The sequence below is a fragment of the Gadus chalcogrammus genome, chromosome 8 (genome assembly GCF_026213295.1).
Source record: "Gadus chalcogrammus isolate NIFS_2021 chromosome 8, NIFS_Gcha_1.0, whole genome shotgun sequence".
Classification (NCBI taxonomy): Eukaryota; Metazoa; Chordata; class Actinopteri; order Gadiformes; family Gadidae; genus Gadus; species Gadus chalcogrammus.
In genome coordinates this window covers 22,859,308-22,872,959 of record NC_079419.1, presented here as the reverse complement: position 1 = coordinate 22,872,959, position 13,652 = coordinate 22,859,308, and the positions used below count along the sequence as shown (strand labels likewise).

Here is a 13,652-nt window from a genome sequence, read left to right as displayed (position 1 = left end):
CATCGTTGAACGTGTTTGTCCCACCTTCTTGCTGCATGTTTATAAACGGCCAACAATATATTCATGGAATGAAACCTATTGCATTAGTTAACTGAATGTTATGGTTTAGTACCAGCAATTTTGAATACATAAACATTATCCTAAGGCTATTTATCAAACATGCTGCGTTTACGTTTATCTTCTCCAGTTCCTTCTTGAGCCCATCTGTGTCAACAGGAAGATAATACCATGTTAATCACATTTTCAACTATGTATGCCTACAATTCTTAAAACATTGAGTGTATTCTTTATTTTGCATTAAGCTAAAATTGTATTTGGCCCAATCAAATCAAATCCTGAATAACATTGTGTTATCCATCACAAATATTTTGCTGGAGGCGGGTAGATTTGTAATTTTCGGGTTATTGCATCAAACCCAACTACAACTGTGGCAGATAGGATTTGTGGACTGACAACTGTTAAAAGGATTTGATTTCTGAATCTGGAGAGATAGAAAAGGAAGTGCTTTTTGGAATATCCGCGGTTAGCCCGAGGTTAGCATGGAAAATGATTAATGAGCTCCAGCATAAAAGTGTGTTTAATTCACAGCTTTTGCTGATATGAAATCTAGGAATAAAGTTAAATTAGATACAAACATTTCACGCTGTTACTTCCTTAAATAAATCCGAATCAATAATGAATGAAGAGCATGTGCTACCGTTGAACAGTTGCCTGGGCTGAGGTTGTCAAACTGAAAGACATTTGTGAAATAAAAGAAAGGAGCGCCACGTGTGTGTGTGTGTGTGTTTGTGTGTGTGTGTGTGTGTGTGTGTGTGATACACACACTGTAACACAAGAGTTTGCTGTTGGTGTTATGGCGCATAACACGTCGGTTCTATGACGTCTCTTGTATTTCCACAACGAGACTGTAGTTGGGGTTATCTCAGCCATGGTTGAGAAGGAATTGGCTGAAAGGAACTTTGGCTTTGACTTCCTGAAGTACATGAACTGCGACATGCTGCCGGCCTCCAGTTGCCACGAGGCACCACCGCCGCGAAGCACCACCGCCCGGCAGCGGGCAGCAGGCAGCTCGTGGTTCAGTCTACTTCAGATTGATGTGGAAGTGGAAGAACCACAGACGTCGGAGAACCCGACGCAGTCGTTTGAGATTCATAATATCGTCTGGAGGCGCACACAGCTTTTGGCCGTGATAATATGTATGATATGATATAGATATCTATGTATTATATGATATTATTTAGATATACAGTATAGCTCCAGGACTCTTGTGTGTTCTAGAATATTTACAGAACACGGCTAAAGGATGTGTGCGCCTTGCCATTGCGATACATCCACTGTAAACAGAGCGCACGGCCCTGAGCCACAGACTCCTTGACCCGCCTCTCTCCTCCTGATTTGCATTAAAGCTACAGACACCGAAACGGCGCATTTGGGGAAAGCTCAATGTGCGACTGGCTCGTAGTGGCTGTAAATCTGCACCACGGCTGAATTTCGGGAACGTCTTCAAATACTGTGTTTGGGGCCTACTAATATCTATATTAAAGCATCCATAAAGTAGCATGCCATAGGACCTTTAATGCTGAAAAAGGTTGGACACACTGCATTGTGTTTTTGTTTATCTACAATCATTGGCATAAAGCAAGCATATTATATCCTCTCCCATGTTGGTAAGAGCATTACAATTTAGAAAAATGCCTTTATATGGGGTATATATGTGTAGATGCATAGAATAGTTCTTTTAAATTTGCGATTAACCCATGGACAGTAATCCGATTAATCATGGTTACATATTTAGATCGATTGACAACCTTAATATAAATACATTTATATAGCTTATCTTTATTGCATGTGAGGAAAAAAAACATTGGGAAAAAGGATCAAGGAGGAACATTACCGATTTATAAACAATTGACATTTGACAATGTTACCAAATCTTAATGTTTTGAATGATCATCAAATGATCAATAATAATAATAATGAATTGCATTTATTTAGCACTTTTCAGAGTACCCAAAGTGCTTTTCATAGCAATCAAAGATCCACACTAACCTACATATCTGGCCCTTTGTAACAGGTCCATGGTCCTTCCAGCCAGCATGTTATCCAAAGCACTATCACTGCAAGCCATCCTTCCACCACAGCATTGAACAGGGCCTGGATTGCTAATAACTACCAAGATGAATACAGTGAGAATGTACACACCAAGAAGGAAGCCATCGTGGGCGGGAAGTGTCTCTCCATTGGGATTCAGGTAATTATTAACACTTTGCTGGGATTTGTTATATCAAAAAATCGATATATGGAATGAGTATGGAGAATAATCATCAGCATCATATATCCTAATAATATTCAAAATATTTTTTAAAACACAATTAAGATAAGTCATTTTTTCTTGAAATTTGTTGAATATAATTTTAATTGATTGAGGACTCAATAAAGGCGCTGGTGTATAGAATTGTTAGGCCCCAAGCTAATATATATCTAAACATTAGGGGCAATATAACAAGAAAAGCTCATATATATACACATTTAAACATCAGGGGCAATATACCAAGAAAAAAGATTCAGAAAATAATGTATTGTAATTTAGAAATATTTCGGGGGAAAAATCAAATATAAATGTGGGTCACCTCATGCCTACTACACTACTAAACTAGTCTGGAACATATACAGTGACCATCCAACCCCCACTGTTTTAGTACATTTGAATTGATAGATTGAAATTGAAATATCCACGGACAACACTGAACATTTGACGGACAAGTTCTGAAAAACCAAGGAGCGGTCTCTGAACGTTATACGACTCGACTTCGTTCAGTTTGCCTATCCGACCAGAGACAAGCTGAAGAGCAAGGTATAACCGGACTCCAATGGACACAGCTTACTTTACTGTTGATGGAAGCAATTCCAGTGTCCAAAGAGATATACGTATAATATAGGCTCCCCAAGAGCCTATATTATTTCCCGAGATAAAAAATACCTATTTTTCTCAAGTCATTGTTATTACAGGGATTAAAAAGATTAAGAGAATCCTGGGAAAATGGTTTTGTTACTCACCAAAATTTTGGTCTGGCCAATTTGTGTGGAATATCTCATAATGCCACATTTATTTCATAATACCACATTTCCATCTGATATATTAAAATGAGTTGGGCAAGGTCATCTCAGACCAAAGCAACCTTGGTTTCTCACTTTGGATTAATCCCATTTGAATATAATCTCATTTGAATATTCCTGATGGATGTGGAATGCGGCATTATGAAATAAATACTGCATGTCATAAAATAATTAAATATGGCATGATGAAATAAAAGTCATCCTGAAATATATCATAGTACTCCCTTTTGGAAAACGTTGTTTTTGCGATCATTAGCCATCCAGTATATTCTAAATGAGAGTTACCCATAGCTTCAATACCTTTGCCTCTGTTTGTCCAACAAAGGTCAGCACATAAAACTGCCCTGGTTAGGTATCTTCTCCAAATGGTGCCAAACAAATAAATCCAACATTTTGGTTTTTCCCTTTACACACCACTCAGCATTCTCACCGACCCGGTATCAGACCATCTGCTCATAGTCACGAAAGTGGATCTATTGATCGTGTCATAGAGCACCATTGTCTGATTTTTTCTTGCTAAAAATTTGACATGCCTATGTCTTCTATCATTGCTATGGTGGTCGCTATGGACGAAAAGCAAACATGGCGGGCATTCATTGGATTTTCAGTGGAAAATGCAATTTTAACAGTTTCGGCATTAAATGTATTTCTAGTTAGAAATGTGCCTTTTATTGTCATGATCTACATTCAGCGATTGCATATGATGTTTAGTTAGTCAACTGGTTGTGTGGCGGTTTGGAGGGAATATAATCGGGGTAGCCTAGGGCTGTCAACCTATGAATTTTATTGTCGATTAATCACATAGTATTGGTGAGTTAAATTGCGATTCATAACACTTTTGAAATTCTATTTTAAATCCACTCCAATTTAAGTTAAATTACATTATCAAATGGAATGACACATTATCATTCATACAAAATGCACTTAATAGGCAATCACTAGACCAAGTGATCTTGAGGGAGTTTTATTAACCCCCTTTTACTAACCCTAACCCTCACTCAGTGTGGGTTGAATATGAAATTTACGGAACAACACAGATTTGGAAATTGTAAACAGGCAGTTAATTAGTGCAATTGTAAACCAACAGTTGTTGTTAAATTCAAGTGTAGTTCAATTCAAATAAGTAGCACCACAGATTTGGGAATTGTAAACAGGCTGTCACTTACTGCAATTGTAATCAGGCAGTCACCTCCTCCTCCCCCTCTCCTCTTCGCTCCTCCTACTACAAATTGTTCTTCTGGGGCACTTGCTCGACATACGTTAGTTCATCTTTGCTTGGAAAGAAAATCAGAGGACACACACACACACACACACACACACACACACACACACACACACACACACACACACACACACACACACACACACACACACACACACACACACACACACACACACACACACACACACACACACACACACACACACACACACACACACACACACACACACACACAGAGAGAGAGAGAGAGAGAGAGAATTCATGGCTAAAAATGAAAAAGATTTCTGATATAATATATCATAATAATATATATGTTGACATTCTATGGGCAAACCCTTTCAAAATCACAGTAAAGAAGAAAAAAATAGAAAACGTGGGTTAATGCGTGCATTTGCATTAAAGCGTCATTAACATGCACATTTTGATAGCCTGTATATTCTGTTCAAAAAATTACCCTAATGACATAATTTATTACAAACATGTGGAACAATGACCCCGGATGTTAACACTAAATTGTCAAACATTGAATTTTGCAGCTGAATTTTGCATGTTGAAATTGGGGACGTTTAAAATATTTACGTTGAATTTTTTAATGTTGACTATTTGATTTTGAATTTTTTAACATTGAAAAATAAAGCTCAACATGATTTATTGAGTTAAATTCAGAGGCAAATAATCCAGATACGTTATTTCAATGCATAAATATTCAATGCTTAGAATTCAATGGCTTTTTATTTTAAAAATCCGATGGCACAGATTTACTTCCATACAAACCCCCCGCCCCCAAGTTATTGTATGTATGCATATGCACTTGTTTACGACCTATGGCCATGAGTAAATTTTTGTTACATTCACGTATCCTGTGAATGTATGAATGAACAGGAACATTCTATATGAACACAATGTTCCGAGCAACACCCGAACACATTGATTCTGGGTTCCTGTGATAGGAGTGAGACGCTGTGATGAGGAACATTAATGTACAGAATGTTACCACATGAGTTCCGTGTAAATTGTCATTTGCACAAACCTATATGAAGAGGTATCACTTTAATAGTGCTCTTCAGTTTTTTACTTATTTAAAGATAAAGGATTTAGCTGGCCTTTACTCCACTCAATAGCTCTGCTCCAAACCACAGCGTACTGGTGGCCATAATGACGATAAGTGCAGCAGCTTTCGTAAACTACATTCCGCTGGCTAGGAAATATATAATTGTAATTAATAAGTCACTTTTGTAATCAATGTTTTTTTAAACTGTCTGGGGGCTAGTTACATCACTCTGAGAGGTGCGCATGGACAGAATTGGTAATGACACAGCGTACAATCCATTTTTGAAAGCAAAACACCAAGCTCATTGATTTAACGAGGCTGGGTTATTTTAAAACAATTCATTAATTGATCACGTGTGAGAGGTCATTCCTCCTCCTGAGTGTATGGACCACTTCAAATATACTAGAATGATCAATTAGAAGGCCGAAGCCCTAAAGGAAGTGATGCAATGAGCAGGTGACTTAGGGATTAAGGAAGGTCCTACCGCCCTGAGACCTTACTGGGACCCCCACACCGAACCACGGTGACCGAGAGGTTCAGGGTTAGGGTCCGCCTTTTTTCGGAGTGGTCAAAATATGCACCCTGGTTGACGGTCTAATGGCCAAGTTTCTATTTCTTATCAACAAATTTCGATTTTTTTCTAGCAACGGCTTGTGCATCCAATGCGTTTCAATGGAGCATTTGATGATTTTGTGTGAGCCTTTCCTGTAGGGCTAGAGCCACACCAATTTATAGCAATTTGATCAGAGCCTAATGCCCTGATTAGACCAGACGTCTATCTTATTCCCAAGTTTTCTCGGCTTGTTTCATCTTCGTATAACCTCTGAGGGAGCGATTACATCACTTCCGGCTCAGCTAGAACCACCAAACATATAATTTAGTAGAGTTGAATGCCCTCATTCATATCAAAGTGGTCAATATGAGTGCAACTGGCCCACCCTATAATTTGTGACCATAACGGGGGGCCTGGCTGTCACCCGTGGGTTGTGGTAGCTTGGCCTGGGACACACACACACACACACACACACACACACACACACACACACACACACACACACACACACACTGTGGTAACTCGGTTTGGTTGGAGGGCTCCAAGTAAGGATCAGGCAGGGTGTGAGGGTCCAAAGCCTCAAACGGCGGTTTATTACACGCGGTTGGTTAGATTCACACAAGTGTACGCTGTACATTGAAGTCGGGGGGGGTTGCTCGAGTCGTCGTTCCCGTGTCCGCCGTGCGGCTCACTCTCCTTTCTCGGTCCTCTGCGTCGTCCTCTCTTCCACTCGACTTCTCTCGATCTGTCGTTTGGTGGCCTCCTTTTAACACCTGGGTGCCTCCTGCCCAGGTGCTCCTCGTTTCCCCGATTGCGGCTCTCGGGAAGTCGGGGTTTGTCGCCGGCTGTTGGCCACCGGCGGTATATCCCGGCCTCGACTCTCCCGAACAGGGGGCGTGGCACCGGGGGAATGCCACACACTCCCCCCCTTTGCCTAGGCCCCTCCGTGCGCGGGGCCCAGCCCCCGCACGCATCTCGGCGGGAAAGAGCGTCGGCGTTGGTGTGTTCCCGTCCCGGCCTATGCTCCACGGTAAAGGAGAAGGGCTGGAGGGACAGGAACCACCTCGTGATCCGAGCATTTGTGTCCTTGGCGGTGGCCATCCATTTCAGGGGGGCGTGGTCCGTCACCAGGACGAACTGGTGTCCTAGGAGATAATATGTCAGTTTGGTGACGGCCCACTTAATGGCCAGCGCCTCCTTTTCCACCGTGCTATAGTTCCGCTCGTGGGGGAGGAGCTTCCGGCTGAGATAGGTCACCGGATGCTCCTCTCCGTTCCGGACCTGGGACAGGACCCCACCTAGTCCCACCTCGGACGCATCTGTTTGTAGGGTGAAAGGGAGGTTAAAATCAGGGGTTACCAGCAGCGGCTCCTTACACAGGGCTCCCCGCAGGTCCTCGAAGGCCCTCGTCGCTGCCTCAGTCCAGTGGACCCTATCCGGGAGGGCCTTCCGGGTGAGATCGTTCAGGGGGCAGGCTAGGGTGGCATACCCCGGGATAAAACGTTGATAATACCCCACCAGCCCCAGGAACGATCTCACCTGCTTCTTGGTCTGGGGTTGCGGCCACTCCCGGATAGCCGCCACTTTGTCCTCCTGGGGTCGCACATTCCCCCTCCCCACCCGGTACCCCAAATAGGCCGTCTCCTCCCGCCCCAACCTGCACTTTGCAGGGTTGGCGGTAAGCCCGGCCGCTCGTAGGCCGTTGAGCACGGCCCGCACGTGCTTGACGTGCTCGTCCCAACTGGCGCTGTGGATGATTATATCATCTATATATGCCGCGGCGTAACTGCTGTGCGGCCTTAGGACCTGGTCCATCATCCGCTGGAACGTAGCGGGGGCCCCGTGGACACCAAAGGGCAGGACGGTGTACTGAAACAGGCCCCCCGGCGTCGCGAAGGCCGTCTTTTCCCGGGACGACGGGGCCAGGGGGACCTGCCAGTACCCCTTGGTTAGATCCAGCGTGGACAGGTACCGGGCCGGTCCCAGCCGCTCGATCAGCTCGTCCACTCTAGGCATGGGGTAGGAGTCAAAGTCAGACACTTCATTCAACCGGCGGAAGTCATTACAGAACCGGTGGGTCCCGTCCGGTTTGGGCACCAGCACGATGGGGCTAGCCCAGGCGCTCCGGGATTCCTCAATTACCCCCAGCTTTAGCATCCGCTCCACCTCGGCGCGGATGGCGTTGCGCCGGGACTCGGGCACCCGGTAGGGCGGGATCCGAACCGTCACCCCCGGAGCGGTCCGGATCTCATGGGAGATCACCGAGGTCCGCCCCGGCACGTCCGAAAACACGTCCCGATTCTGCAGCACCAGCTCCTCTAGTTCTTGCCTCTGTGCGGGGCTGAGGTCGGCCCCCATCGGGACGTCAGGGATCGCGGGCCGAGCCATTAAGGCCATGGGGGCCCGTAGGGGAGGGTCGTCCTCACCCCGCCACTGCTTTAACAGATTCACGTGATAAACCTGGGTGGGCTTACGTCTCCCGGGTTGCCTCACCCTGTAGTTAACGGGCCCCACGGCCTCTACTACCTCATACGGGCCCTGCCATTTCGCGAGAAACTTGCACTCGCTGGTGGGAACCAGCACTAAGACCCGGTCGCCGGGTTGGAAGTTCCGCACGCGCGCCCCCCTGTTATACACGCGCGCCTGGGCCTGCTGAGCACGGGCGAGGTGGTCTCGGACTATGGGCCAGACCTTGGCCATTCGGTCCCTGACGAGCTCCACATGCTCGATGGTGGTCCTGTGTGGAGAGGGATGACTCTCCCACGCCTCCTTCGCCAGGTCCAGTATTCCACGGGGTCTCCTCCCATAAAGGAGTTCAAAGGGGGAGAACCCCGTGGAAGCCTGGGGCACCTCACGAATGGCGAAGAGGACGTGGGGGAGCAACTGGTCCCAGTTCTTCCCGTCCGCCTCGATGCTCTTCTTGAGCATCCGTTTGATGGTCTGGTTAAACCGCTCGCCTAGCCCGTCCGTCTGCGGGTGGTATACCGAGGTCCGGAGCTGGGAGACCTGTAACAGTTTTAGTAGCTCCTTGACTACGCGGGACATGAAACATGAGCCTTGGTCGGTGAGGATCTCCTTTGGGAGCCCCACCCGGCTAAAGAGTAGTACTAGCTCTCGAGCTACCGCCTTGCTAGTCGCCGCACGCAGTGGGAGGGCCTCGGGGTATCGGGTCGCATAATCTAATATGACCAGGAGATATCGGTGTCCCCGGCTCGTCCTGGGGAGGGGTCCTACGATGTCCAGCGCTATTCTCTCGAAGGGAGTCTCAATAATGGGCATCGGTATGAGCGGACTCCGCTCTACTGCCCGCGGGGCTACGCGCTGGCAGTCGGGACACTCCTGGCAGTAACGCGCTACATCTCTGCGTACCCCGGGCCAATAGAACCGCGCCACCACCCGCTCTCGCGTTTTGTCCATGCCCAGATGTGCGCCGAGCAAATGGGTGTGGGCCATGAACAAAACCTTCGACACGTACGGTCGCGGTACCACCAGTTGCTGTACTACCTCCCCCTCGCGCACGTCGACCCTGTACAGCAACCCCCGCTGAGTGCAGAAGTGGGGGTGGGTCAGGTGGCTCACTGAGTCCCTCACCTGTCCGTCGTGGGCGACCACATGCCCCCACGCGTGCCGCAAGGCATCGTCCCGATGCTGGGCCGTAGCGAACTGTCCCGGTCGGGCCGAGTTCTCCCCCCCCGCCTGGGCGAAGTCCGATAGCTCAGTTAGGGGGGAGCTCTCGGGCTCCTCGGGGGTGTTCCCCCTCTCGGAGGCGGTAACGGTGTCGGTGCTGGGCCCCGCTCCGTCTCCCGGTCCCGGTCGCGCCTGGTCCCCGGTAGATCGGGGCGGGCTCCCCGGCGCCGACGGTCCCTCTCCTCCGGACCCCGGCTCGTCGTCGGTCTCGGTCTGCGCGGCGGTCGGTCGGCGGGTCGCTCCCAGGGCTGGTCCGTGGTCGGCGGCGGTCGTCGGGGCGGGTCCGGATTCCGACCCGGACTCTCGCGTCGGCGGGCGCCTTGCCCCTCGCCGGGCCGGGCGTCCGCTTCGGCCGGCCGGGCGGTGCAGCTCTCATCCCCCCTGGTTCCCCCTCCTGGGGCTCCAGAAGCGGGTGAAGATGGGGCAGTCCCGGCCTATCAGGAACGGCACCGGGAGGGTCGGTACTATCCCAGCCCGGGCGACGAAGACCCCCTGTGGTGTGCGTACTACCACGTGGCAGGTTTCGTACGTCCGGGTGTCGCCGTGTACGCAGGAGACCTGCATCGGGGTCCCCGGCCTGCCCCCGGCTAGGTCGGCCCTCACCAGGGTCACTGCACTCCCCGTGTCCACCAGGGCATGGGTGTCCTGGTGCATCACCCTGATGGGGACGGTGGGGGAGTCCTTGAGGCTCTGTGTCCAGCAGGTCGCCAGCATACAGGTGGGGCGGTCTCTCGGGGCGGTGCACGCGGAGGGCATGGGGACGTCCTGTCGGTCGGGACAGTCGCGGACCAGGTGTCCCCGTTGTCCGCAGTGGTAGCAGCGCCGGGTCTCGGGCTCCCCTCGTTCTCGGGGCGGGGTGGACGGCCGGGTCCTCGGCGGCGGTGTTGGGGCCTCTCTCCGGGTGGCCCGGGGGGTGGGTCTCGGGGCCGCCGCCAGCCGCTGGGCCACCTGCCAGTTTTCCAGCTGGCGCACGAGGTCGTCCACGGTCTCAGGGTGGTGGTGGGCCAGCACCCTCCGGGCGTCGGGGGGCAGCTGTCGCACGGTGTTGTCCACCACGACCCGATCCACGGGGCTGGGTCCCGCTCCCTCTACCAGCCACCTCCGGGCTAGCCGACATTGGTGGGCCACCTGGGTCCGCACGGGTCCTCGGACGTCGAACGCCGCCTCGTGGAAATTGAGGGCCTTCGCCGCAAGGCTGTGTCCATAGTAGGCCAACACGGCCGCCTTGAGCGCGGCATACCGGCCCGCGTCCCCGGGGTTGAGGTCCTGACTCGCCTGCTGGGCGGGTCCGGTTAGGAACGGGGCCACTATATAGGCCCACTGGGCCTCTGGCCACCCCTCCCGGGTTGCCACCTGCTCAAATGTTTCCAGGAAGGCCTCGACATCGTCGTCGGGTCCTAGCTTTGTGAGCCGACTCGTCGGGGCGGTGGTCGGCGGGTCGCGGATGGCCTGCTGGGTCAGGCGGAGCACCGCCTCCGTCAGCAGGGCCAGGCTGGGGTCCGATTCTCTCGGGCCGGCTGGTCCTGCGGCTGTCCCGGGGTTCTGCATCTACGTCCGCGGGCATTCACCTCCGCGAACGGAGGAACCGCACCGGAAGAAAAAAAAACAAAAAAAAAATCAAAGACGAAGAGCCACTGCCAGTACGCGGGGAGGGGTCCTTACCGGGGGCCGCACGTGGACCGAGTTGCCTGCATTCTCCACCATATGTGGTAACTCGGTTTGGTTGGAGGGCTCCAAGTAAGGATCAGGCAGGGTGTGAGGGTCCAAAGCCTCAAACGGCGGTTTATTACACGCGGTTGGTTAGATTCACACAAGTGTACGCTGTACATTGAAGTCGGGGGGGGTTGCTCGAGTCGTCGTTCCCGTGTCCGCCGTGCGGCTCACTCTCCTTTCTCGGTCCTCTGCGTCGTCCTCTCTTCCACTCGACTTCTCTCGATCTGTCGTTTGGTGGCCTCCTTTTAACACCTGGGTGCCTCCTGCCCAGGTGCTCCTCGTTTCCCCGATTGCGGCTCTCGGGAAGTCGGGGTTTGTCGCCGGCTGTTGGCCACCGGCGGTATATCCCGGCCTCGACTCTCCCGAACAGGGGGCGTGGCACCGGGGGAATGCCACAACACACACACACACACACACACACACACACACACACAAGGACCCTACTCTTCGGTCAAACTCAATAATATGGTTGATAATTGGGATGACTTAAATAGATTCCACTTTCCATCTTTAGAAATGAAACAACTATTAATCCCTATTCCTTATTTCTATAAAAATGTTGCTTGTCATGATCATTGCGCTCAACAACAGAAATAGTCAAATCAATCCGAGAATGAAGAATATCTTCTCACACATGAGGGGGTCTGTTCTGTATGGCGCACCCTTAGTATGTGTGTCTATTTCCTAGCTAGCGAAGCCTAGTTTACGACAAAAACAAAACAACAAAACAGCTCATCTGCCGCACTTATCGTTGTTATGGCAACGAGTGTGCTGTGGATTGGAGCAGAGCTAGTGGTTGGAGTAAAAGCCTGCTAAATCATTTATTTAAATTTGTAAATGAGCAAAGTGCACTATTTAGGGGATACCTCTTCATCTAGGTTTGTGTAAATCCAATCATTATGAAGTGCTTTGAGAGAGTGGTGCTGACCCACATTCAGAGCAGCGTACCGGACCCCCTGGACCCCCTGCAATATGCCTACCGGCCCAACAGGTCCACCTCTGATGCTGTCGCTGCTGTTCTCAACTATTCCCTCTCCCATCTGGAAAATAAAGACTCCTACATTAGGACACTCTGTGTGGATTACAGCTCCGCCTTCAATACAGTCATCCCCCACAAACTCACCGACAAACTGTCTACACTAGGTCTACACCCCGCCATCTGTGACTGGCTCTGTCAGGATTGGAAATAGGACTTCAGCCAGCATCATCATTGGCACGCCACAGGGCTGCGTGCTCAGCCCCATCCTCTACACCCTGTTCACTCATGACTGTGTCACCTCCCACATAGGCAACACCATCCTGTAGTTTGTGGACGACACCGCATTGATAAGACGCATCATGGGCGGGGACGAGGCGGCCTACAGGAGGGAGGTGGCCAGTCTGGTGTCATGGTGTGAGGACAATAACCTCACCCTCAACAAGGACCAGACCAAGGAGATGATGGTGGACATGAGGAAGAAATGGAGTCCTCATCGGCCACTGTTCATCGGGGAGCTTGAAGTAGAGAGGGTGAGCAGCTTCCAGTACTTCGGTGTCCACATCAGCGACGACCTCACTTGGACACTCAACACCACAAAGCTGGTTAAGAAATCACAACAGTGGCTGTACTTCCTGAGGAGGCTGAGGAAGTTTGGCATGTCGCCTGAGATCCTCAGAAACTTCTACAGCTGCATTGTTGAGAGCATCTTGACCGGGTGCATCACCGTTTGGTACGGCAGCACTTCTGCTTTGGACCGCAGACGACTACAGAGAGTGGTAAAGACTGCAGAGAAGATCATCAGAACCCCACTACCCTCTCTGCAGAGCATCTACCACCGCAGAGATGACAGGAGAGCTGCCTCCATACTCAAGGACCCCACCCACCCCCAGCATGGACTGGGGGTGGGTGGTCCAAAACAACCAGACTAAAGAACTCTTTCTTCCCCACTGCCCTCAGACTCCTTAAAAAGATAGGAGTCTGTTGTTATTGTTATTATTCTACCTCAGGACTGCCGGCACTACATTTTGCTCATGCACTACGGCACACTTTCTTGGATTTGCACCATTCCATTTTATTTTATTATTTCATCTAGTTCCTGCTCTTCTATTTATCTTGTAATTTGTAAATTATGTATTGTTGCAGCTTTTTTTATATTTATTTGTATATTATATATTGCATATTTTTTTGATTTCTTTCTTGGCATTCAGTCTGTGGAAAGCAAAGGAAGAATTTCATTGTACGACTGAGAACATGTTTCTTATTGTGCATATGACAATAAACACTTTGAATTGAATTGAATTTAATAAACCTTTACACCGAACTCATCAAC

The 13,652-nt window shown here is 49.7% G+C and overlaps 1 protein-coding gene across 1 annotated transcript in view; it reads left to right on the top strand.

Moving 5' to 3' along the window:
* The window catches only part of dlgap1a (discs, large (Drosophila) homolog-associated protein 1a), a 105,044-nt gene that overhangs the window by 58,423 nt on the left and 32,969 nt on the right, over positions 1-13,652 (top strand). The window contains exon 8 of the mRNA XM_056597519.1: positions 2,075-2,251. Coding sequence (XP_056453494.1) covers positions 2,075-2,251 — 177 coding nt within the window. The remainder of the gene's footprint in view (positions 1-2,074; positions 2,252-13,652) is intronic.